The 27,336-nt window shown below is 40.7% G+C and overlaps 1 protein-coding gene across 2 annotated transcripts in view; it reads right to left on the bottom strand.

Annotated features, from left to right (window-relative positions):
* Window positions 1-26,577, bottom strand: part of GLT1D1 (glycosyltransferase 1 domain containing 1) — a 126,639-nt gene extending 100,062 nt beyond the window's left edge. The window contains exons 1-2 of one of the 2 annotated variants that reach the window (XM_056821910.1): window positions 26,433-26,577; window positions 7,403-7,551 (exon numbers count right to left, since the gene is read on the bottom strand). In XM_056821910.1, the coding sequence (XP_056677888.1) occupies window positions 7,403-7,551; window positions 26,433-26,500 (217 nt within the window). In that variant the 5' untranslated portion in view covers window positions 26,501-26,577. The remainder of the gene's footprint in view (window positions 1-7,402; window positions 7,552-26,432) is intronic. The other variant, XM_056821911.1, reaches the window with a different exon arrangement.
* Between the last annotated feature and the right edge of the window lie 759 nt (window positions 26,578-27,336).

Below are 27,336 nucleotides of genomic sequence, written 5' to 3'. Positions count from 1 at the left end.
AAGGATTAAAGAAAATACAGAATAAGAAAGCACGTGTTTAGGCCCAGAGAGACCTAGACAACCTCACCTACATTATGAAAGGAAACTAGTCTGCTTGGAAGCGACAACAGGAAAGAGAAGAGACCCCATCTTAGGCGGAGATCCTTTAAATAATAATTTGCTCTCGGCCCAAGTGAGAATTCAGTGAGATTAGAGGGCATTCTGGGAGCTAGCAAGGACTCCTGGGGTTTGGAGTCCAGAGTTCAAATCTTTATTTTTACATTGTTCTGTTTGATCCTCTGGGAAGAAGGTTCCAAAGGATCATAAAAATATAATCAATTTAAAGATTACAATAATTTGAGGATAAGAGGAAAAAACAAAACAAAACCAATAATTGCTGGACACATTGACAAAAAGCCAATTAGTGGGCAGTCCCCTTTGACATGAAAGTATACATACAAATAAATGTTCAATCAACTACACCCAAAGTTCATTCTTGATCTTCTTGTGCAGCTTATGGTCTGGAGGCTTCTTCATGGTGTCTTCTCCAACAGTTCAGTTTCTGGATTCAGAGAGGTAGCATCTTTCTTTACCTAAAATTCTTCTAAAAAGGAATTTAAACTTTGCAATTTAAATAAAGATATTTTTTACAATGGCTCTGAGAAAGGCCAAGAGAGCAAGACCAGGGACCCAGGAGCAGGATAGAAGCCAAGAAACCAGAGAGCTTTCTGCTCTGGTTTTTCAAAACTCATCTCAAGCTCCTCCCCCAAGATCCTTTGATTGGCCAATGGTCTTCATAGTCATATTTCCCTGACCTCCAGGATTTTTTTCAACCCTTACCTTCAATCTTAGAATCAATAATATGTATTGGTTTGAAGGCAGAAGAGTGGTAAGAGCTAGGTAATAGGGGTTAAGTTAATTGCCCAGAGTCACATAGCTAGGAAGTGTCTGAGGCCAGATTTGAACCCAAGACCTCCTGTCTCTAGGCCTAGCTCTCAATTCATTGAGCCACCCAGGTGCCCCCAGGATTTTTGCTAGTCAGAAATCTGGCCTGCCCTACTGGCAGCCTAGATTTGTAACTCTAAAACCCCCATGGTGAGTCCTTCCAGGATTGGACTGGGTTGGAGGTCCCCCAGATATTTAATTTACACAAGGGGAAGGGTTGATAGTGGTTAAACACAAACACACACAATCATAGCAGCCTTTTAGCCACACCAGGATTTTTATATTTATTTTGTTTATAAATATTTGTATTTGTACCTGTGAATTGTTACAAGGGAATCACTTTAAAAGACTGATATATATTAATTTAAGGTCGCCCAGGAATCAGCTATGTAATTCCTAAATGAAAAACTCAAGTCAGCCGTCAGCCTTTTTTGGAGTTTAATTACAATAGGAGCAAGAAAGGAATTAGAGATATATATAGAGAGAGAAAGGGGAGAGAAGGGAATAGGGCTTAAATACCCCTTCTGTTTAGGCTGGGCCAAAAGGCCCAAGCCCTTAGATAGCTGGGGCAAAGAAAAGAGATCAGTCCCTATTACTCACGTGTCCAAAATGGAGAAACAGTCTCAGAGGCCCCCACCTTCAGCTTCCTTCAGAGCAAGCTTCCTCAGAGCCCAGGAACCACCCCGACCAAAAACTCCAACCACCCTCTTCCAGTCTCCAGACCCTCCTATCTTTCAGGACACCATCTAAGTTGCCTCCCCTCAGTCCTCACATCTACCAATCACTCTTCATCAATTTCCCTGCCAATGGAGGCTCTCGCTTAACCCAGGACCGCCCAGAGGTTTCTGGCTTTTGCACATGTCTGTTGAAGGTCATATTTTCAAATGATTAAATCTATACTCCTTTTGTTACAGCCCTTTCTAAATCCTGTTAACTTGAGTATGGTAGAGATTGGAATAATTAAATTTTGATCTAGGCTGCAGCCCTTACTCAATCCTGTTAGGACTGAATAGGGTGGAGATTTATTCCAAGTATCTCCATTGTATCAATTCTAAAATCAATCAAGACTCAAAGAAATTCCTGTTCTATGCTCAAGCATAGGTCAAAGTCCTTTCCATTGTTCAGCAAAGGGTTTCTGTCCTAAAGTAATCTTAAGAAGGGAAGAGAAGGAACCTCCCATGCCAATGGGGTTCCCATTCCAATAGACTATCAGTAAGAAATTTTCCAAGTATGAAATATCCCAATGGTGAAATTTCCAACATTTATAAGTCTAAGGAATTTTGAGGTTTACAGAATCCTTAAATTAGTACATCAAAAACTGCCAATTCCCTTATTTTCTTTTGTTGAATCTCCTGGTTCACATTTTCATTACTTCTTGGCCGGGACATTGCAGTGGCCTCCTAACTGGTCTCTCTACCTCCAGTGTCTATTCTCTTCTGTCCAATTGTCATATATTCCCTTATTCAGAAAATTCCAGTGGCTTCTATGACCTTTAAGATCAAACACAAACTCCTGCTTGGCATTTAAAGATCTTCATAACTGACTTCAGTCTATATTTCCAGCCTTATTATATGTTATACTCTTTCCCATACTCAATAGTTCAGGCACTCCATCTCCCATTTGTTTTAAAAAAACAAAATAAAAGGGGGCAGCTGGGTAGCTCAATGGATTGAGAGCCAGGCCCAGAGATGGGAGGTTCTAAGGTTCAAATCTGACTTCAGACACTTCTTAGCTGTGTGACCCTGAGCAAGTCACTTGACCCCCATTGCCTAGCCCTTACCACTCTTCTGCCTTGGAGCCAATACAAAGTATTGATTAAAATGAGCCAAAGAAGGAATGGCAAACTGCTTCAATATTACTGCCAAAGAAACCCAAATGGAGTGTGAAGTGTGTGTACACAACACTGAAACAACTGAATGACACCTGGACAAATAGTTTGAGAAGTTTGAAAGGCAGCTGGAAATACAAGATTAGGTTACATTGGATAAGTATCCCCAGCATCTAGACTGGCACCTGGTACATAGTAGGCACATGATAAATGCTTATTGACTGACTGACTCACAACCACTTGTGAGTTTGTCAGAGCATGATCTAGTCAAAAATCACTACTATCTGGGTTAAAAGATCTAGGCACGTGCACAGGCACATGTGCACACACACACACACACACACACACACACATACACACACACACACAGATCTCCAGTACTTTATTACATAAACAAAAGGCAGTGTTAACATAACAGATGTCACTAGTCATGTGACTTGGAGAAATATTTACTCTCAGGGCTAATTCCAACATCTACGAAATAAGGGTTATAATCAAGATACTGGCAGATCCCATTTATATTCGACTTTAAGATTTACAAAGTGCTCCTTTCACAAAAGGTCCTGCAAATGTTGATGTCACCATTTTACAGATATGGAAAATAACCTTAGAGGAGGGAAATGATTGGGGGAAGAAGGGGTTAGCAATTGAAGATGGAGCAGCTAGGTAGCACAGTGGATAAAGTAAGGATTTGGGAGATTGAAATGTGGCTTCAGATACATCCTAGCTGTGTGCTCCTGGGCAAGTCACTTAACCCCAAGGGGAGGGGGAGGAAAAGTGAGGAGAGACAGACAGACAAAGTCAAAGTGAGACAGAGAGGGAGAGACAGAGAGAAGACAGAAAGTAAGAGAGAGATGGAGCCAAGAGGCAAATTAAATCTTTTGACTAGAACTCTTTCTATTAGCCCATGTCCTACCTACTCACCATCAGCCTGATAGAAAGGAAAAAAAATAGATATAGATATAGATATAGATATAGATATAGATATAGATATAGATATAGATATAGATATAGATAATCAACCAAAGAGATAAAAGAGTGAATAAAAGGCTGATGGACCAATGGGTGTGATGATAACTTTCTGTGAGATTTTCCAATTAACAACTTCTTATAAAAGTATACAATCAAGTTAGAAAGTGCCTAGTCTACCCCCCTCATTTTACATATGTGGAAGCTGAGGCTTGGAGATAGGAAGTAATTTGCCCAAGATGCCAATGATAATCTCACTTGCTTTAGTCACTGTGTTTAATAGCTATATATTCCAATATATTGTTTTTTAACCCTAATTTTCTTAGTAACAACTCTCAAAGACTGGGTAATCTGGGCTAAGTGACTTGGCTCAGGGTCACACAGCTGGGAAGTGTCTGAAGCTAGATATGAACCCAGGTCCTCTCAACCCCAGCACTCTATGCAATGTGCCACCTAGCTGCCCCAATATTGATCCTTTTTTTTTAAACCCTTACTTTGCCCAAGGTCACACAACTAAGAAGTGTCAGAAGTCAAATTTGAACCCTGGACCTCCCATCTCTAAACCTCAGCTCTCTATCTACTGATCCACTTAACTACTCCCCAATAATATTCTTTTGAAAGCAGTTCCATGGAGTGAGAAAGGAGGTTTGACTTTATACTGGCTATTTTGACAAAGGGTCAAGATAACTGGGTTTAGAATATACACTAGCCTTTGGCATGTTTTCTCTTCTTTAAAATTGGGGCAATAGTGGGTAGCTCAGCGGATTGAGGACCAGCCCTAGAGACGGGACGTCCTAGGTTCAAATCTGGCCTCAAACACTTCCCAGCTGTGTGACCCTGGGCAAGTCACTTGACCCTCATTGCCTAGCCCTTACCACTCTTCTGCCTTCGAGCCAATACACAGTATTGACTCCAAGATGGAAGGTAAGGGTTTTAAATTAAAAAAAAATTGGGGCGATACTACATCAGAAGATGGTTGCAAGGAAAATGCTTTGTAAATTCGAAAGTGCTGTATCAAGGAGAGCTGCTTTTATTGCTATTTTCTTCACTTACAGAAATCCAGTGATGTTGGGGCTGAAGCAAAAGAACTAGAAGGTATTTGAAGAGATATCAGAATAGGATTATACTAAAGTAAGGTTCAAGTTTAAGAATATTATTGCATGCGGTCTCCAAAGACATGACCATGAGCTTGAATCTTAGAATGTAGAGGGAGCTGAAGGACACTGTTGGGGTGAGCAACAGGGACTTCCTGTTCTGAGCTGGGAGAGGAAGGCTGCTCTCTTCTGAGTTTTCCCTACCCTTAATCTTTTGGGAAGAAGAAACCTGAAAACTGCCCTTGGAGGTTCCCTGGAGCTGGAAAGAACATGTCAAAGAAGATCTGTTTGTTCCAGCTGTGTTTACCAGTACTGCCTGAGAGAAAGTTTACCTGAAAGATCCTGCTTGTGGGCTCTGAGGATTTTCCTCAGAGCCAAACTCAGCTTTGAGTGACCTCAGTCATCTTGGGTTCATTCTTAGTGAATTTGGAGACAACTTTAAGATAACCAACTAAATCAACAACTGAGGATTACAACAACTGAGGTCCGGTAGATTAGTTAGGTTTGGTGGGAGTTCTAGCCAGTGGCAGGAAGATTAGTGTAACAGCAAGTCCTAAAGAATCCATCTTGTGATAGATGTAGTTGGAGAATTAGTTTCCTTAGTGTTAGGGCTTCCCTGTGTTTGATCCTCAATTTCAATATTAAATTTATCAATAAATATAGTTTTTTTATAAAGAAGTCTCCAAGACTTTGTGTATGCTGGTCCAGTGAAGGAAGGCTTCCTGTGCCTTCCCTTCACAAAAGGATATCCAATCTACTTCCCTACATCCATACCATCCTTTGCCAACCTTTATTTTTTCAAAGAAGGAAATAAACATTAAGTGCCTACTATGTGCCAAACAATGAAGTGGTGCAATGGATGGAATACCAGGCCTGGAGTGAGAAATCTGAATTTAAAGCCTGTTACAGACATATAGTAGCTATTGTGACTCTAGGAAGGTCATTTAACCCCTATTTGTATCAGTTGCTTATCTATAAAATGGAGACATCATGGAGAAGGAAAAGGTAAACCTGCAATATCTTTGCCAAGAAAACCCAACGGACAAGTCTATCGGATCATGAAGATTTAAGCACTACTGAATAAGAACAACAATGTGTTGGGCTCTATGCTAAGCACTTTACAATCGTTATCTCACTTGATTCTCACTGCCTTGGGAAGGATTTACATCCCCATTTTACAGATGAGGAAACTGAAGTGTTTAGAAGTAAAGTCAATTGTCCATGGTCACACAACCAACTAGATATGAATTCAGGTCTTCCTGACTATAAACCTATAAATATATATATTTATATATATAAAAAATTGGGTATAGAATTTATATATATATATATATATATATATATAAATTCTATACCCTGTGCCTACTGGAATTTGGCTCTGTATATTTCAAGTCCTCTCCAAATCATAACAACTCAATAACCAAGGCAAGCTGAAGAGAGAGCATTAAAATACAGAGGAAAAGAAAATGGATAAAGTCCACCACGTTATCACCAATGCATGAAATTTTAGAAATGACACATTTTGCCCACAAAAATTTAGGTCTTCTGTGTTGACAGCTAATGATAAAATTATAAGGTTATCTCCTGGAATTTCACTAACCCAAATGACAATCACTGTTTCATTTCTTTCAGGTCTAGAAAAAAAGCAAGTCATTGTTAAACACACACACACAAAATTTAAATTTAAAAAATGAAAACTTTCTCATCATTTATTTCTCTTCTGCTGCTATCTTTAGTCTTGCTACAACTGGCCTTGGAAATGGCACATCCATTGAAAGCCTTCTGTAGAACTCTCTCATTATAGCAGAAGTACTTCATTTTAAATACATTGCAAAGGGCAGGCAAAAAAAAGGCGAAGGCATAAGAAAACTGTCCTCAGGGAGAGCTAGTTGGCTCACTGGAAAGAGAGCCAGGCCTGGGAGGTCCTGATTTCAAATGTGTCCTCAGATACTTCCTAGCTGGGTGACCCTGGGCAAGTCACGTAACCCCCACTGCCTAGCTTTTTAGCTTTGGAACCAATATACAATATTGATTCCAAGATGGAAGGTAAGAGTTTAATTAAAAAAAATAAAATACATTGCAAGTCTTCTGATATTTTTATGTTTGTTTGATTATCTTTGTTTGGAGTTTTAAAATTTATAACAAAAAGTTTTATAGGGGGGGCAGCTGGGTGGCTCAGTGGATTGAGAGCCAAGCCTAGAGATGGGAGGTCCTAGGTTCAAATCCGGCCTCAGACACTTCCCAGCTATGTGACCCTGGGCAAGTCACATAACCCCCATTGCCTAGCCCTTACCACTCTTCAGCCTTGGAGCCAATACACAATATTGACTCCAAGACAGAAGGTAAGGGTTTAAAAAAAAAAAAAAGTTTTGTAAATTTATAAACACATTTGCTTTGGTATTATTTTTGAGCATGTTGTTTATAAGAAAGAATAATGTCCTCTCCCTTCACCCCCACTTGTGGATCCAGATAAACAGAATGATTCCATTTGGATGCACGTTTAACCCCAATGCTTCATTTGTCACTGGTTGTGTTGGCTGCAGTTTGGTCTCTCAAGGTTCCTACTATTAAATAGAAAGAGGGTTACCTTGTAAAAGTCTGCCTCCTCTATAAAGATGAAGGGCCAGGGCTGCCTCAAACTTCTCAGCGCAGATTAGGCTGGATAGTTCAGTGGAGCTTTCAAAGTCAAGGGCATCTTTCAGATTACATGTATGGCCTACAGCTTCTAGATGATCCCTTCGTCAAGAAAAAACCCAGAAAAGAAAAAAAGGCAGAACATAAACATTAATATGCTACAGGCAAGCTGCTATGATTAATTCTTTAATCGAAATATATTTTCCTTAATAATTCTTAGTTCCTGAGTTGACCTTTTTACTCAATCTGGCTTAAAATATATGTTCTGCCAGGGAAAAGCCAGATGGCCGTCGCAAATGCCATTTTATCCCCACCCTTAGGCTGCCTGATGTCTACAGCAATGTCTTTGTTCCCCCTTCCCCCAGGGACCATGGATGACAGAGTACAGTGCCAGCTCTCTCTAGTTTGGTGGCCACAGCATTGTCTGCCATTTGTCACCATGGCATTGGACTCATAAATTTTCCATCTACTTTGTTGACTCCCTCTTTGCCCTTTATCTGTGGGAGTTCACAGGTTCTTCTCTCTCCCTGCACCCTCCTACTTTGGAGAGATCATCGATTCTCGTGCCACTTCTGTGATGATCATTCCCAAATCTAAATCTCCAGCCCTGCTTTTTGTCCGGCCCACTCCCCCTTAGGAACTTCCTCCCGCCTGGCTGTCCTATTTTATTTTGGTAGGTTCTTCCTCATGGATGTCAAAGCTGATATTGCTAAAAACAAAGTCTTCACATTCCCTACCTCAAACTAATTCCGCCATCTCTCATCTGCTGTTAATAGCACTTCTCCTGGTCTGGTCAGCCAGACTTCCCAAACTTTGGTGTGATGTGCTCTTCCCTTCACTCTCTTATTCACTCATTTCTCCTCATAAATGTTCTAAATGGATTCATTTCTACTGCTAATGTCCTAGTTCAAGCTTGGATTACTATTAATCATAATAATTAATATTAATGGAATTAAGGGACAACTAGGTGGTGTAAAAATGGATTGGAATCCAGGACTTCAATCCCCACAAGTCTTTGCTCCACTTCCCCAGAATGACTTGTAATCTCACCTGGGCCGAGATTGAGAAGGGATTTAACCTGATTGCAAAGGCTTTTGACCTCTATTTTGGACTTCCGTTTTGGGGCAGATGTGGCTCTTTCCATAATGTAGGTGAGGTCTTGTCTAGGCCTCTGGCCTAGGCATGTGTTTTTTTCTTACTTGTATATTCTTAAATTCTCAACCTTTAATAAACCTCATAAAATATAATACTCTGTAAAAAATAGACTCGAATACAGGACTACAATCCCCACGAGCCTTTGCTCCGCTTCCCCAGAATGCCTTGTAATCTCACCTGGGCCAAGATCGAGAAGGTATTTAAGCTGATTCAAAGGTTTTTGAGGGGCTCTCTCTTGGCTCTTTGGACTTCCGTTTTGGAGCAGGCGCGTCTCTTGCGTGATGTGAGGTTATTTTGTCTAGGCCTCTGGCCTAGGCACATGTTTCTTACTTGTATATTCTTTAATCTTTAACCTTTAATAAACCTCTAAAAAATATAATACTCCTTGCAGAGAGAAACTAATTTCTACCTGCCTCAGTCTCCCCGTCTCCCCTGAATTTTAATCTACAACTCCTTGCAGAGAGAAACTAATTTCTACCTGCCTCAGTCTCCCCTAAATTTTAATCTTTACAGTGGCTCAGTGGATAGAGTCAGGCCTGGAGATGGGAAGCCCTGGATTCAGACACTTCCTAGCTGTGTGACCCTGAGCAAGTCATTTGACCCCCCCATTGCCTAGCTCTTATTGCTCTTTTATCTTAGAACTAATACCTAATATTATTTCTAAGATGCAAGATAAAGGTTTAAAAAAAATAATGGCAATAACACATTGCTTGTGTTCCTCTTAATAGTCTCCTATGTCTAGTCTCTCTTCTGGCCTGCCCTATGCCATTCCCCTCCCCTTTGCCAATCTATTTTGCACAAAATGCCAATTAATCATTCTAATACCCAATTCTGATCTTATTATTCCCCTTCCCAAAATTTTCCATTAATTTCAGAATTAAAATTTAACTTTCCGAGATGGAAAGTCCTCTGTAATCTTATCTCACCCTCCCTATCCACCCTGTAATTCTGTGATAGGAGGTTTTCACTCCAAAACACCAATTCCTTTACTATCCATCCCCAAAGACAACAGGTGTCTGTCTTTCCATCTCTAGGCGTTGGGTGATATTCTTCTCACTACCTGGAATAGATTCTCCCTCCTCAACTTGGCTAACTCCTGGGCCACCTTCAGAGCTCACCTTACTCCATAAAGCTTTCCCCAGCTCTGCTGGCTTGTCCTGATCTCTCCCTTCTCTTAATTGCTGCAGAATTACACGCTGTTATTCCCTATGGAATGTAAGCAAACGTGCTTGTCTCTCTGTGTATGTCTTGTCTCTCACAGAAGCTGTAAGCTACCTGAGAGGAAGGCTCGTGTCACCTGACACAGTAAGGACTGAATCCATGGAAGAATTGAACTTAACTGAAAGAGATGCCCTGTTGCCATCATATCACACAGGACTCTCTTCTCATCTCCAGCATATACGTAGGTCCTGCCTCTAGAAACACTGCTCTAGAGAAAGTGCTAGAAGGACTAAGAAACAAACAAGATAAGAGAAGTGCAAATGAAAACACACCTGAATTTCACTCACACTGAAAATTAGCAAAGATGGCAAAAGATGGAAAGAGTCCATGTTGGAGGGGTTGTGAGAAGATAGCCACACTAGTACGTGGTTGCTGTCAGTCTGTATAATTATTCTGCAAAACAATTTGGAATCATGCAAATAAAGTGACTAAAATGTCCATACCTGTAGGTTCTATTACTAGGCGCATTATGAGGCTTATACTGCCAAGGAGGCCACTGAACAAAAAAGCAAGTCCCCATATTGGCCAAAATATTAATAGAAGAACTTTGTTGTGACAGCAAAAAATTAGAAACAAAGTATATATCCATCACTTGGGAAATGACTACACAAGTTGTGACATATGAAAGTAGTTGGGAGAAATGATGAATATGAAGAATCCAGTGAAGCCCGGAGAGATCTATATGAGCTGATGCAGAACGAAGCAAATAAGCCCAAGAGAACCATTGATGCAATAATTACAAGAGTAAATAGAAAGAACAAGCATAAAAAAAAAAATCAAAACCAGTATGACTTGAAAGAAGCTATGAGAAGCCATTCCCCAACTCCACCCATTTGCATGGTTGGGAGACCAGCAAGTGTTTCACACTGTCCATATTTTCAGACTCTTTCAATGTATTGATAAGTTATGCTGATTTTTCTTGTTCTTTTCTCTTTTCTTTCTTTTTTTTTGGGGGGGGGTCTTAAAAATCCCATTTGACATATAAGCTGGCTCTGGGAGGGAGAAAGAAATGGGACACTAGAGAAATGATGGTGTTATAAGAAAATAAAACACATCGAAAAAAACTTTTTTTTAAGAATGAAGCAAGAGAACAGGAAAAAATCCTTTTTGTTTGCTTGAAACAGAAAGGTGTATTTTTTTTTAATCAATAGCTTTCACAAGTACAAATTGATACCTTGAAACATGTGCCAACATTCTCATTTTACAGGGAAATTATGAGGGTTATCCTATTCACTTTGTTCCTCTGGTCACCATTTTTCTTGTTCGATTTCCTAACTTATTTTTCAAGATGCTGGCAACCATTCCTTCTGCTCCACTCTCACAATTGGTGAATCCCTGCCCACAACACTACTTCTGGAGAGGGCCCAGTTATAATTCTCTTCACCACTAATGGAACTCACTCTTCAGACTTCATGGCCTCCTCACCAGCCATCTTGCCCTTTCCTGAGAACACCCCCTCCCCACCTTCAAGATCTCCTTTATGTGCTGTCTTCTCCTTCAAATGTCTCATCCTTGAAGGAAAAGACCATCTTGCTTAAATTTGTATACCCATTACTTAGCATGGTGTCTTGGACACAGAAAGTGCTTTATTAATGCTCCATCTTTCCCTTTCTCAATCTGTGTGTGTGAGTAAATAGGAAGTCAAGTAATTACAGCAGTAAGGACAGGAGGTAGAGGTTTAATTGTGTTAACTGGATAGTGGTCAAAGAGAAAATATTATGAGAAGGTATATAAAACATTCATTAAAACTTATCTGTGGTAGTATATAAAAATAATTATCTTGATTCATTAACATGTACTTATTAAATAGATAGCCTGGCATAGTGGATACAGAATTGATCCAGATGATTTGAGTTCAAGAGCTGCCTTTGATCTATATTGGCCAGACAATCCTGGCCAAGTCCCTTCACCTCTGTGTTCTAAGTAATTCTAAGATAGTGATGGTGAACCTTTTAGAGACAGAGTGCTGGGCCCCACCCTCCAGACAAAGTGGCATGCCTACCCCCCCCCCAGACTGAGTGCCATACCCTTCCTTCCCACTAGGTGCCAGGTATGCCCTGCCCCCCCCCCTTAGCCCACACAGAAGAAAGAGAAAGAGCTCCTTTGGGGTTATTGGGAAGAGGGGTGGCTGAAGTGAAGAATGTCCTCAGCAAGTGTAGAGAAGGGGAGGAGAGGGACTGAGAGCTCAGCTGTCCTCTATCTCTGTTGCCTGTGAGCTTCCCACCTTACCCACTGTGTGCTTCCATTGGGCTGCTAGGCAGACAGGTGGGTGATGTGAAAAAATGTCATCAGGTATGATGGAGAGGGAGAGGGGAACAGCTCTGCCAGAGTCCCTCTACCTTTCTAGTAATGAACTCTGGGGGTGGGGTGGTGGCATGTGCCCACAGAGAGTGCTCTGTGTGCCATCTTTGGCACCTGTACCATAGGTTTACCATCACTGCTCTAAGTCAACATGTTTCTGAGAAGGTACTGACTTGCATTGCTAGAGAAGGACTCATCCCAATTGAAAGTTCTCTATGCCAAAGAAATCACAGGGCCAATTGCTTTTAAATAGCAATTAGCAACTACTTTTTATCATGATATCTGATAAATTCATTAGAAAGGTTTTTGTTACTCTAATTTCATTTCCCTGTTGCCTGATAATATTATAGATGATTGGTCATTATTTCTGATTGATCAGCATTCAGTGGTGGCTTATTCCACATTCAGATGCTCTATCCCTACTCTTTCTGTCAAGCAATAAATGAGTCTCTAAACGTAGAAATTCACAAGGGATGCTCCTATTTATAGGAAATTTGCTTAATGCCACAAAATCTATCAGGGATGCAAATAATCACCTCTGAAACATCTGCTTTGTCAGCTCCCTAATTCTGGATATTGGGCTGTCCTCAAGTATTGATATTCTCCATTATGTGGCCTTTCAAGATGAAGAAAACCTCTTAAGCCATAATTTAGAAATTCAATTCAATTCATGAAGCAGCCAAGTACAATGTACAGAGTACAGAAGCAAGAGCTGTGGATCTAGAATCAGGAAGACCTGGCTTCTTGTCTTTCTTTTTTCAAAAATGTATTTATTTATTTGTTACATTAAAATACACAGGTAAGTCCCTATGTCCTCCTCTCCCACCATGAGAGAAGGCATCATTTGACAAAAAGATACATGTATAAATAAAACAATGTTTTGCTTATTTCTATTTATCAGTTCTTTCTCTGGAGGTGGACATACACAAGTCATTCTTCAAACAATATTTCTGTTGCTGTACATAATGACCTGGTTTTGAATTATACTTCAGGCCCTTACTTGCTTTGGGGCCCTGTCCAAGCCATTCTATCTGGGCCTCAGTTTCCACAGCTTTAAAATGGATAGATAGCTGGACTGACAGATAAAGAGTAAACAGATAGCAGATAGATACATTAAAGAAAGTTTTTTTTTCAAATGTCATTAGGCAAATTAAGCTAGTTTAAATTAACCTCTTTTCCAAACTTATCAAGGAAATAAAAGCCTAACTAGCACTTAAGATGGGCAGCTAGATGGTTCACTTTATCAATAAAATGCCCAGTCTGGAGTCTGAAGATTCATCTTCCCAAGTTCAAATCTGGCCTGAGACACTTACTGGCTCTTTAAACCTGGGCAACTTAACCTTATTTACCTCAGTTTCTTCATCTGTAAAATGAGCTAGAGAAGGAAATGGAAAATGACTCCAGTATCTCTGCCAAGAAAATCTCAAATGTTTCTGGGTAAGACACTTTACCCTTTTTGCCTCAGTTTCCTCATTTATAAAAATAGCTGAAGAAGGAAATGGATAACCACTCCAGTACTTTTGCCAAGAAAACCCTAAATGGGGTCATGAAGAGTCAGAAACAACTGAATAGATTGAACAACATCAAAGCTCTTCAAATAAGCTGTGCTCTAAATGATGTTATCATGTATGGGTAATACTTTCCTATCAGAAGCCACCATCCATATGCATGGGTAGATTAGAGAAAAGGGAGAGAGGTGAAGAGTACAATGAGTCAATGTTTCATATTTTGTTTCTGTAACACAATTGCCCAGCACACTGTAAGGTCCAAAATAGGTACTTACTAAATGTTTGTTGCATGAATCCAGAAAGAAATGACTACCCCAAGGTCACACTGGGTGAGTCAATGGAAGAATTATAACTACATGAACATGAACCCCTAAATCCAATCCTATGTCATTAATTTCTAATATCATACATTTCTAACAAGAGACATTGATGTGGTTCTCAGAACCTGGCCTAAATGAAGAGAAAAGTGATGTTACCTCTATTTTCCTTAATCATAAAAAAAAAAAGAATTTCTTTCTCTTTCAATTTCAGCAGCTACAAGTCTTCTCTCATTGGACTCCCCAAAGTATTTCTTTGCTAGTGACACCATTCACTATTTCTTTGATGTAAAAGAGCAAAATATAATGCATATACATACCCCAAAGCTTTTATTGTTCGTTTACAAAGGCTTATTGCTCATTGTTGTATTATTGCCCCATCAATTCTCCTTTCGAAATGCTCTGATTATTTTTCAATACTTAATATTTTATGAAAAATGAGGTAGTGTTTGCCTTTAGATTTAAAATGCAGGCATACTGTGTCTCCTGAAAAAAGCACAGTAATTGCCTAGCTATTTTAATCCCCTAAAGAAATATGTGAACAAAATTTCATCCAAAAAACAAAAAAATTCCTAACAACTTTGTGTTGTCTTTTGTTTCTTTATAAATGCTTAGTAATTTAGATCTTATAATTTTTAAAATGTATGCGGAGAATTGTTATTATATGTAATTGGGAAAATAAAATATCTTCAGATAAAAATATGAAATAAATGCTTCATAATAGTGAGAGCATTAAAAATAACAAAAACAAGGGCAGCTGAGTGGATCAGTGCATTGAGAGGTAGGCTTACAGATGGGAGGTCCTGGGTTCAAATCTAGCCTCTAGTTTTATGTGACCATGGACAAGTCACTTGACCCCCATTGCCTAGCCCTTACCACTCTTCTGTGTTGGAACCAATACACAGTATTAATTCTAAGGTAAGGGTTTAGACAAAAAAATAATAACAATACCATGAAACTGGTTTGGCTCCCGAAAAAGGAATGGAATGTTAAGATTGAATGTCTAACTCACTTTTTACATTCCACGTTTTCCGACAATTTCTGATCGTTAACTTCTTTTGGGCTCTCAAATCTGAAATGTTTCTTTCCCATTTTTAAAAAATATCTATTGAGGGCAGCTGGGTGGGGTGGCTCAGTGGATTGAGAGTCAGGCCCAGATATGGGAGGTCCTAGGTTCAAATCAGACCTCAGACATTTCTTAGCTGTGTGACCCTGGGCAAGTCAACCCCCAATGCCTAGCCCTTCTTACCACTCTTTTGCCTTAGAACCAATACCCGGTATTGATTCTAAGACAGAAGGTAAGAGTTTGAAACATATATATATTAAACAGATAGATAGATAGATAGATAGATAGATAGATAGATAGATAGATAGATAGATAGATAGATTAAAGTCTGTCGTCCTTAAGCAGACAGAACCAAAGGTTACGATATTCTGCATCTGAACTGTCACTCTTTTCAAAGATAATTGCAAGCATAGTGGCCCTATCTCCCAACATTGGACAGTAGACTTTCCCATCAGTAGTTTCTCCTAAAAATCCTTTGACCTTTCCTTATTTTCTGGCACTTGAACCATACTCATAAAAACTTCAAGCTGGAAGTCAGATGGCCAACCTGCCCAGTCCCTCATTCATAAAATAAGGATGCTGAGTTTCAGAAAGAAAGATAAAGTGATATACAGCTTCCCCCCACCCCCTATGCCATGTGGGTACTTAGTGGCCCAAGATAGAGATTAACCATCTGATTCTCATCCAATGCTCTTTCCACCATGTTAGAAATTGACTTCAGAATCTTAAAGTGATAGTTTATTTCCTTTCATTTCTATCATTTGAGTCAACTACTGGTTATAGTCACTATCAAGTATGAAACAATAGAGAAGACAAGACTCAAGAAAAGGCCTTCCAGTACTGCTTTAAAAGGAGGAGGGCTAGATCCCTTTTCCATTATGGTGCTCCCACTGATGACTTGGGTTCAGCTTAAATCTGACTCATCTACTGCCAAACTTTCAAATAGCCAGAGCTTTCATGGGATCAGAGGTGCCTTTGACATCATTTAGGCCAACCACTTTGGCAAACTTGACACAGGTTGTAATCAACAGAACTAGGATTTGAATCCATGATCCTCCAACTGAACTCTACAATTCTGCTATGGAATTGTGATGTTTGTTTCTTCCCATTCCTATAACTAATTCCAGTCTTTTCTTTCCAACCCAATTTCCAAGGAGCTGACCAATATCCCGAGATCACGGAACTTTAGAATACCAGGGGCCCAGAGAAGCCATGGAATCTAACCAGGCATTCTGAGTTCAACAAAGATGAGGAAGCCTCAAGTACAAATCCAGTGATGAGCTGTGTGTGAATGGTCTGGTGAGCAGCCAAGCTAACCTCAGAAAGGATCATCATCACCAGGAGAGCCAGAATGAGAGTGAATTTTGTAGCCTTAATTTATCTAAACCATCTGAAGATGGGTTTTATGATCTCTGTTGCCAAAGAGAGAACCCTCAAAGGTGAAACTACAAGTCTTTTAAGTACTGCCCTGTAAATAAAGATAGAACATCTGATGTCCTGCATATCATGGAGGCTAAAGTTATTGTTTGTCTTTCATTTACTAATGACATCACATGATGTTGTTACTTGCCTGTGAATTGAATTTAAATGAGGCAGAGTTGAATGGAGTCATCAGCCTCCCTCTCTTCCGAAGTCAATAAAGTACAGTAGCAAGACAAAAGTCAGGATGACTATGCTGACCCAGGATGCAATGGATGGTCTTGGTGTATTCGATGTCTGACCAAGTTCCAAATGCTCCATGGAGCCTGCTTGTACTGCCTTCATGGCCATTGGAACGAATTGTTCTCATCTACCCATTCCAAAAGAAGAAGTCTTCAATGCTTGGAGTAGACACCCCCTAACTCAGTGACAGCTCTGTAGCCCATCAATTACTCTCAATCTCTGTCTGCTGAGATGGCTTACCAGGGGGTGACCACTGAGTATGATACAGTTTCTTAGAGACATGGAGGAGAGTTGGGTGGTAAGTGGACAACAAAGCAGCCCTTAAAAGGGGTCTTCAAGCCCCCATATCAGGTTTTAGACCACCCTGAACACTCATACACCCCTGGGGGTTGAGTAAATGATCACAGAAGGAATAAGTGAAACCCTTCATTTTACAGATAGAAAAACTGAAGCCCAAGTCACTTGGCCAAGTTTACAGTGATAGAACCAGGATAGAAAACCCAGTTCTCCTAACTGCCCATTGGGGGCTCTTTCCAGTCAAGGGCTGAAAGGGCTTTCCTTTGTTGACTTTAAGTCACCAGGAAAACCCTTTCAGGTGAGAGGCCAAAGAGCTATTAGGTGGTTTTAGGATAATAATCCTACCATAGTTTCTTGAAAAACTGAGTGATTACTATTCTATGAAATGGAGTCATTGTTGTTTAGTAGTTTCAGTTGCGTCAACTCAGCATGACCCCATCTAGGGTTTACTTAGCTGAGATCATGGAGTGGTTCACCATTTCCTTCTCCAGCTCATTTAATAGATGAGAAACTGACGTAAATAGAATTAAGCAACTTGCCCAAATTCACACAGCTAGTAATTATCTGAGGTCACCCTTGAACTCAGGTCTTCCTGACTCCAAGTCACTCTGTCCACTTCCTCTATCAACCTGGATCACCTTAATGTAATAGTAGGTTAGCCCTAACCTGTGTAAACAAATTGAAATTTTCCTATCCAAGATTTCCTTTTTCAATTTTTTTTAATTTTAATTTTCAATTAATTAATTTAGAATTTTTTTCCATGGTTACAAGATTCATGTTCTTTCCCTGCCCTCCCAGAGCCAACGCACAATTGATCTGAGTTTTAAATGTGTCATTGATCAAGCCCCTCCTTGTTCAATTTTAAGGCAATATGATAGACAAAAAGTGAGAAAGCCTTGAATTAAATCCTTCCTCAAGCATTTATTTACTAGTCTTATGACCCTAGACAAATATACTTCTTAGTCTTATTTTCCTCACTTATAAAATGGGTATTATAATAATAGCAACTACTTGCTATGAGGAACAAGATAAATGCTTTGCAAACCTTAAAATGCAATGAAAATCTAGCTGCTATTATCATAATTATTATTCCTGTAAATGTTAAGAGTTAGGGTCCCATAATAAATCTTCCTAAAAAGGGGATGGAGGGTGGGATTTATTCAAATTTGTGCTACATATTTCCATTGAACTGGAAACAATTAACACATTTTTACACCAGGCCGGGAAGAGGACCTGAATTCAAATTTGACCTCAGATACTTCCTAGCGGTGTGACCCTGGGCAAGTCATTTAACTCTCATTGCCTAGCCACACTGCTACTCTTCTGTCTTAGAATTGATATTAGAACAAAAGGTAAGGGTTGTTTTTGTTTTTTTTCTAATTAAAAAAAAAAAGAACATGTCAAGGGGCAGCTGGCTGGCTTAGTGGAATGAGAAGCCAAGCCTAGAGATGGGAGATCCTGGGTTCAAATCTGGCCTCAGACACTTCCCATCTGTGTCACCCTGGGCAAGTCACTTAACCCCCATTGCCTAGTCCTTACCACTCTTCTGCCTTGGAACCAATACACAGTATTGATTCCAAGATGGAAGGTAAGGGTTTAAAAAAAATTTAATTAAAAAAAAAAGAACATGTCAGAGGGTAAGAGAGAATATCTCTATTTTAGGAAGAACAAAGCTTGAATTTAGATTAATATTAATTTAAAATTATTTCTAACAGGCCTGGGCTTAAAATCCAGAGTACTGATATTTTGTTCTTCAACAAAATCTCAGTTTTGACTATCTTCTGCTTGAGGTCTCTCCTGATTATTTCAGAAGCTGGTGCTTTCACCTTTCACTTTTTCACACATTTTCTCCCAGATAGAACAGAAGCTCCTTGAGGCCAGGGGTAGTTTAATATTGCCTTTAGATTCCCAGCAAGGGCCAGTTGAGGCTCTCTATTCCAGCTCTCTGATTTTACAGATAAGGAAACAGGCTTACAGAAAAGTTAAGCAACTTGGCCCATGATCATACAACTAGCTATAAGGTGGTAAAGAGGCCTTAAACCCAGGTGTTCCTGACGCTAAGTCCAACTCTAACCACTAAGCAATTGCCACTTCTCTACACAATAGATATCTATTAAATGCTTTTCCTCAATCACTGATCCCTAAGAACCCATCCAGATGACATTCAGCAATTCTCAATGGTGTGCCTGATAACAAATAGGTAATTAAGAATAAATTTTAATAAATTTCTCTTTTTTTTTTCATCCTTACCTTCTTCCTGTAACAATTCTAAGAGAGAAGGGCAAGGGCTAAGTAAACAGGAATAAGGGACTTGTCCAAGGTCACACATCTATAAAGTAGCTAAGGCTTGATTTGAACCCAGATTCTCTTGACTCCAGGCCAGGCACTCTAACCACTGTCACCTAGCTGCCTTGATAAATTTCTGACTCCAAAAATTAGAATCTTTCCACTATATTACTTCACAAGGATGATAAGCAAATGGTACATTTCAGACTAAACTTTATAGAATTTCACAAGCTTTTGTTTATATTTCAAATGTTTACATAGATGCTTTTGACATTTTCATGAAATGTTTTGTTGTTGGAAATAATTTTCCTGTCTAAAACAGGTCATAATCATCTCCAACATAAAAAGACAAAAATAATTTTAAGATGTTTTAAAGATGGATTTGACAGGCATTAAATATTTTATTCTAAAGCCAAATACTAATATAAGGAAATAATATCATTTAACTGTCCCAAGGTCTTTTAATATTAATGATAATGCCTTATATTTGCATGACCAAAAAAAAAAGGTTTAAGTATTCCTATTATAGTTTAATGCAAATTCTGTCCATATTACTTATAAACCAACTTTATTTACATAAAATCTTACCTATATCTTTGAATTCAGGCAAACCTACTGTATGAATTTGAACAAGGAGTATTTCCTCCTATATAATGTTGAGGCTCACTTTCTTCTTGAACAGTCTATAGTCTGGCTTCTAACTTCACCATTCAACCAAAACTGCTGGTTCCAAAGTTACCGGTGATCTCTTCACCAACAAATCTCAGGTCTTTCTGACTTCTTTGCAGCTTTTGACCCTGGAGATCTCCCTCTGTTCTCAGAAACTCTCTTCTCTCTAGGTTTTCAGGACTCTACTCTCTCCTGATCCTCCTCCTTCCTGTGTGATTGACTGCTCCTTCTTGTCTCCTTTGCTGGATCTTCATCCAGGTCATCTCTACTAACCCTAAAGAACCCATCAGGCTCTGTCCTGGTCCTTCTTTCTCACTCTATACTACTTCACTTGGTGATCATCTGCTCCCACAGTCTCAATGATCATCTTTACAGTGATGATTCCCAAATCTCTATTTATCCAGCCCCAAACTCTCTGCTGACCTTCATTCTTGCATCTCTATATATTTAATAAACATCTAAACAGGATGTCTTACATCTTACTAATTTAACAGGTCCAAAACTGAACCTGTATTCTTTCCACCAAGTCTTCCTCCACTTCTAAGACTCCTTATTTTTACCAAAATTATCACAGGTTTCCTGGGACCCCCAGGCTTGCAACCCAGGTATTATATAGCCTCCTCACTCTCTTATCTCTCATATTCAATCTTATGATAAGAACTGTAGATTTCATCTTTGTAACAGCTCTCCCATAGCCCCCTTCTCTGCTCTGAAACTGCTACCAGTCTGGGACAGACCCTTATCATTTCATGCCTAGATGAATGGTGGTTCAACCTGCCACAAGTCTCTCCCACTCCAATCCATCCTCTACTCAGTTATCAGCAGTTTTTCAAAAGGGCAAGTCTGACCATGTCACCCTCTCATTCTTACCACTGCAGTGGCTCCCTATTACCTTCAAGATCAAATGTAAAATCTTCTATGTTGCATTCAAAGCTCTTCATGATCTGCCCCTACTACCTCTCTTTACCTTCTTACACTTTACACTTACCCTAACCCCACCATGAACTCTGCAATAAGGTGACACTATCCTCCTGACTGTTCCCCAATCAAGATATTCCATATCTCAGGTCTGGGAATTTTCACCAGCTGTCCCCCATACCTGAATGGCTCTCCCTCTTCATCTCTACCTCCTGACTTCCCAGGCTTCCTTCAAATTATAACTAAAATCCTACACTGCACAGGAGACCTTGCCCCATCCTTTTTAATTCTAGTGCCTTTCCTTTATTTCAGATTCTTCCTGCCTCTAACTTGTTTGTACACAGTTGGGTTACATGCTATCTTGCTGTCTTCGCCATTAGATGAGCTCCCAGAGGATAGGGGCAGCCATTTACCCTTCTTTGTATCCCCAGAGCTTAGCACAGTGCCTGACAATGTTAATTGACAAGCTGACTGACCAGGTAGTCTGTAATCACTCCTTCAGTTGTTGAAACTATCTGTGCCAGTGAGGTATAATTGCACTTTGGATCAGTAAAACCTTCCCTAGAATCCTGTCTCAGATACTTCTTACGTATTCCATCTTGGCCAAATCACTCACCTCTCTGACTTGTAAGTTTCCACATCTGTAAAATGTGGGGTTGAACTCAGTGACTCCTCAAGTCCTTTATAATTCACAATCTATGACCCTACCATGATTGCTACTGTTGTTACCCTTTGGACAACAAAATAAAAGGGGAATGACTTCCCTCTCTGGATCTTTTCTCATGAGGTTGTTATGAGGGTCAAACAAATAGATCTGAAAGTTTTGTGAAAAGAGAAAGTTGGCCTAGAAGTCTCTACAGTCCCTTCTAGTCCTAAATCTCAAAGCTATCTGAACTAAGAAGTCTAAGGGGGCACAGCTAGGTGGCACAATGGATAGAGTTGGGTTTGGAAGTAGGAAGACTTATCTTCCCCAAGTTCAAATCTGGAATCAGACAATAGCTGGGTGCCCCTGGGCAAATCACTTAACCTTCTTGGCCTCTCAGTTTCCTTATCTGTGAAATAAGCTGGAGAGGGAAATGACAAAATCACTCTAGTATCTTTGCCAAGAAAATCCCAAATGGGGTAACAAAGAGTCAGATAATACTGAAACTACTGAACAGCAACATAAAGGGCAAAGTTCTTTGAAGGAGGGGACTGTTTTTCTTTCTTTTCCTTTTTTTTTTTGGAGGGAAAGGGGAATTCCCATCATATCCTAGTATAATGCCTACCTAGTACACCTCTAGGATTAAGAAAATATTTAACTCGTGAATTGAACTGAATTTGAAACTAAGATCCCTTCCACCTCCCAATTCTCAACCCAACAGAATGAAGAGCCTAAAGCAGGAAATGCAACCTGTTCAGCTCCCAACTGCCAAAGTGATTTACCTAACCCATTTCTAATCCCCTCTTCTACTCCTCCCTCCCTACCCCACACATATACACAGTGGATCCCTATTATGTCCAAGATCAAATATAAAGTCTTCTCTTTGGCACTTGAAGTCCTCTGATCCCACATCTTCCCAGTCTTCCCACCCATTACACCATCCAATGAATCTGGACTATTTGCAGGGCCTCAAACACAAGTCTATCTTCACACTTAAGCCTTTGCAGTGATTGTCCGCTACACTTCCAATGTTCTCCTTTCTCACCTTTGTCTCAGTTTTCCTGACTTCTTTCAAGACTCAGCTCAAATCCCATTTTCTGAAGAAGGCCTCCCCAACTCCCCAAGTGCTAACATCTTTCCCTCAGAAATTACCTCCCTTGGGCAGCTGGGTGGCTCAGTGGATTGAGAGCCAGCTCTAGAGACGGGAGGTCCCAGGTTCAAATCTGGCCTCAGACACTTCCCAGCTGTGTGACCCTGGGCAAGTCACTTGACCCCCATTGCCTAGCCCTTACCATTCTTCTGCCTTGGAGCCAATACACAGTATTGACTCCAAGACGGAAGGTAAGGGTTTTTATTAAAAAAAAAAAAAGAAATTACCTCCCAATTATACTAGCTATATAAATTGTTTACCCAGGTTTTTTTTTTTAATGTTCTCTACACATTAGACTTGTAGCTCCTTAAGGGCAAGTACTCTTTGTTTTTCTTTGTGTATCCCATCTTTAATACAGTCCCTGGAACACAGGAAGTTCAAATTCATTAGAATAAGGTTCTTAACCATTTATGGGTCTTGGATTCCTTTCTCAGTCTGGTAAAGCCTGAAGTGTTCCTTCACTGAACAATGCTTTTAAATGACTAAAATAAAATCCATTGGATTAAAAAACAAGATTAGATGGTAGCAACAAATAAAGAAATCATTCCCCCCCACCCACCCATCTAAGTTTACAGACTCCCTGAAATAAGGATTCCATGGAACACAAGCTGAGATCCTCTGCATTTGGCACTACACTATTTGACTCTTTCATCATTGTAACCCCAGACCTAGGTGGGGCATCTCGTAGAAAACTCCAAGCGTGGAAACTCCCTCCACCTACACATATCAGTAACTCATCTCTTAGATGACTCTTAAGAGTCTTAGAAGTTACTTAGAGGGGGCAGCTGGGTAACTCAGTGGATTGAGAACCAGGCCTAGAGATGGGAGGTCCTAGATTCAAATCTGCTCTCAGACCCTTCCCAGCTGTGTGACCCTGGGCAAGTCACTTGACCCCCATTGCCTAGCCCTTACCACTCTTCTGCCTTGGAGCCAATATACAGTATTGACTCCAAGACAGAAGGTAAGGGTTTAAAAAAAAAAAAGAAGTTACTTAGAGACACAAAGAGTTTAAATAGTCTTATCTTGGACATACTAAATGCTTAGTAAATAGTTAGTGAATTGAGTATTTCTGAAATGACTTTGCTACTTACTCTGTATGACCTTGGGCAATTAATTACCTCCTCCCTCAATGGCCCTAAATGTCTTCATCTATAAAATAAGATTGTTAAGCTGAATGGTTTCTATAATTCCTTCTAGTTCTAAGTCTATGATCTCACAATTTTTTTCCCCTTGTAAGATGCTACAAGAAGAGATAGGTAGGAAGGGAAGGAAAGCACATTAATGGGAGCAGGAGCTTGAAATGACTTTGTATGTTCTGTATTTATGTAACTCTATACATGTTTATTCTCCTTAAAATGACATCACTTTGCTGGGGAGAATATTGAATTTGAAAAATAGAAGCCCTGGATCCAATCCCAGCCATACTACTTGCTACCTATGTGACTCTCTTTGGTTCTCAGTTTCTTCACCAGTAAAATGAGAAAGTTGAACTTCCAAGGTCCTTCTCAGCTCTAAAACTATGGTCTTAGGATCCTCTCTTTATAAAGAGCCCCACCCCAAAAGGAAAACAAGCAAATGTTCAAGAAGGCCCTGGAGCACATTCCTAGCCTTATAGGAGGAACTAAGTCCCTGTTTTTGTCTTTGTATCACTGGGCACCTTGCTGGATACATAGTAGTGTCTATACTTCTAGAACAGAAGAAAGAAAAATATATAAAAGTTTTAACAAAACAGTTTCAAAAAGTAAAAAGTTCAAAAGAGAATAGAGACAAAAAGGCAATGCTCTTACTAGTTTTCAATATAGTACATGCCTTTAAAAAATGTTGTATGGAACATAGATCCTCATGTTATTATAGGAAAAAAAGTCAGCTCCACTGGATGCACTGAATAATTAAGCTCATTCCTCCTAGGAGGCATCAGGTTCATCTGATTAGTGAGCAAGCATTTGTTCAACAACTACATTTGACCTTGGAAAGACCAAGACAAAAAGAAAATAGCTCCTGCCCTCATGGTGCTTACCTTTTATAAATATATGCATACATAATTATTAATAAGGTCAGGGATAGGAACTGGATCTGTGATTTCTTTGGACTAATCATCTCCTAGGTGGGAACTTCCTTTTTCCAATGCTGGTAGAGAACCATCTCAGACACATTGTCTATTTTTTCTTTTTTAATACTTAACTTCTCTGAAAATTGATACTAAGTATCAGTTCCAAGACAGAAGAGCAGTAATGGATAATTGGGGTTAAGTGACTTGCCCAGGGTGACTTAGCTAGAAAGTATCTGAAGCTGGAAACCAAGACCTCCCATCTCCAGGCCTAGTTTTCTAACCACAGAACCACCTACCTGCCCAGGCATATATGGTCTTTACAAGTTGTCCAGCCCTAACATTGAGAGGTAACCACTTGTCCAGGTACATAACCAAAGACAGAATTTGATCCCAAGTCTTCCTGGTTTCCTCTATAGTTGACTCTTCTACTATCAGCTACTTTTTAATCTTAATGAATTAATGTCCAGTTGACCAAATTAAGGGTGTATTAACAAAGGACAGGGGAATGAGCATGATAAAGGGAGGTGGGAGCATTTTAATGAAACAAAGGTCATTTTAAAAGACGAGGGCATATTAATAGAACAAGAAAGGATATTAATGGTGGAGGGAAGCATCCTAAGGGAAGGGTTGGGGTAGGGGTGGGGGGAAGACAAGGCATATTAATACTTGGGTGGGAGATGCATTCATAGGAAAAGAGACTGAGGAAGGTCATATTAGTGGGGGAGGGCATAGAAATGGCAGCAAGGGAGAAGGCACATCTTTGGGAAGAGAGGCATAATATTGTGCAGGGAAATCTTTTTTTAAAACCTTTACCTTCTGTCTTAGAATCAATACTGTGTATTGGTTCCAAGGCAGAAGAGCACTAAGGGCTAGGCAATGGGGGTCAAGTGACTTGCCCAGGGTCACACAGCTAGGAAGTGTCTGAGGCCACATTGGAACCCAGGATCCAGCCTCTCAATCCACTGAGCCACCCAGCTGTCTCCTGAGGGGAAGTCTTAATGGGAAGAAGGTATATTAATGGGCAAAGGGGCAAATTAATAGGGAAGGGTATACGGCACAATTATGGGTGGAGGAAAGTTCTTTAATGAGAGGTTGTATCAGTGAAAGGAGGGGTATACTGAAGGCATAAGACACATTAATGTATATTATTGGAGGGGGGAAGAGCATATTATTAGGGAGCATAATAATGGCAGGAGGACATAAAGTAAAATAAGTGCCATAGAGGAAGAAGGCACATTGATGGCAAGAGGGCAAAAGACATTCATGAGCAGGAGAAGGCTACATTTTTGGAAGGGGAGGATGTGCATTAAGAAAAAGACTATATGAGGCAATGGGAAAAGGGTACATTATTGGAGAAAAAGAATGCACTCATTAACAGGGGGAAGGCACATCAAAAGGTGAGGGGAAAGTCCATTAATGGAGAGAGGGCATATTGCTAGAAGGCAGAAGGCACATTAATAGGCAGGGAAGGGGGCATTTTGGAGGGAGAATCAATGGGAGAAAGGATATAACGGGGGATGGGAGGTTGGAACCTCAGTTGCAGGAGAGTACAAGGCACATTAACGGGCTTAAGCATGGGGTCCGGGGCCCTTCCTAGCGCGACCAGGTGGGAGCGGGGCCTCCTGGGCCTGGAGAATTGAGCCGAACTGTGGGCCGCTCTGAACCAGGATGCGCACCCTCCTCCTCTTCTTCCTCCTCCCCACCTCCCCACCTCCGGCTCCCGCGCCTCCTCGCACGTACCGGATCCGCGCGGCCGTCACGGCGTTGCCGGTGTGCGCCCGCAGCACGGCCAGGAAGAGGATCCGCATGGTGCCGGGCAGGGACACGAGCTGTCCTGGCCATGGACCAGCCTGGCTACGGCTCCCGGTTCCCTGCTCCCAGCCCCGCCCCCAGCCCCCAGCCCCACCTCCAGCCAGGTACCGCCCCCCCACATCCCCATCCCCCACCCAACTCACTCCAAGCCCAGTCGGTTGCTAGGAGACAGTGAGTACCTTGGAGCCTAGGGGAGCATGCGGTCCCTCCCGAGGGTCTACCTCGGGCTCTGCGCGAGCCCCACCCTATCCACGGGTGCGGCGGATCCCGAGAGGAAGCATGAGGGGAAAGAAGTAGGAAGCTAAGGGAAGTGAACCAGGGATGCTCCTGGGCTCGTCGAGAATCACAGAGAGCACGAGCGGCCCCTGGTGCCAGGACAAGATGAGGTGAGGATGGGAAATAACAGCAGAACATCTCTAGCCAACTTATCTCCTGGTTCACCAGCATCTTTTGGCATTATCCTTTCTAACCCCCGAAGTGTTTCTCTCTCACTCTCCGTCTGTCTGTCTGTCTGTCTGTCTGTCTGTCTGTCTGTCTGTCTGTCTGTCACACACAACTCTCCCTCTGTGTGTGTGTGTGTGTGTGTGTGTGTCCATCTGTCTTTCTATCTCCAGGCATTTTTAATTTCCCAGTTGTGGGCTCTCAAGCCTTTATACCATCTCTTATACTTAGCGCTTACTTTGTTCCAGCCACTGTGCTAAGAGCTGAGGATACAAAGTGAAAGCCTCTACCCGAAAGTTGCGGAGGACAAGACTTTTAAATATCCTCTCCTGGGATGCTAGCACAGTGCTTTGCATGGAGCCTGCTCTTAATAAATGTTTCAGTATCAGTC

The sequence above is a fragment of the Monodelphis domestica genome, chromosome 3 (genome assembly GCF_027887165.1).
Source record: "Monodelphis domestica isolate mMonDom1 chromosome 3, mMonDom1.pri, whole genome shotgun sequence".
Classification (NCBI taxonomy): domain Eukaryota; kingdom Metazoa; phylum Chordata; class Mammalia; order Didelphimorphia; family Didelphidae; genus Monodelphis; species Monodelphis domestica.
This window is presented reverse-complemented; position numbering and strand designations above follow the sequence as displayed.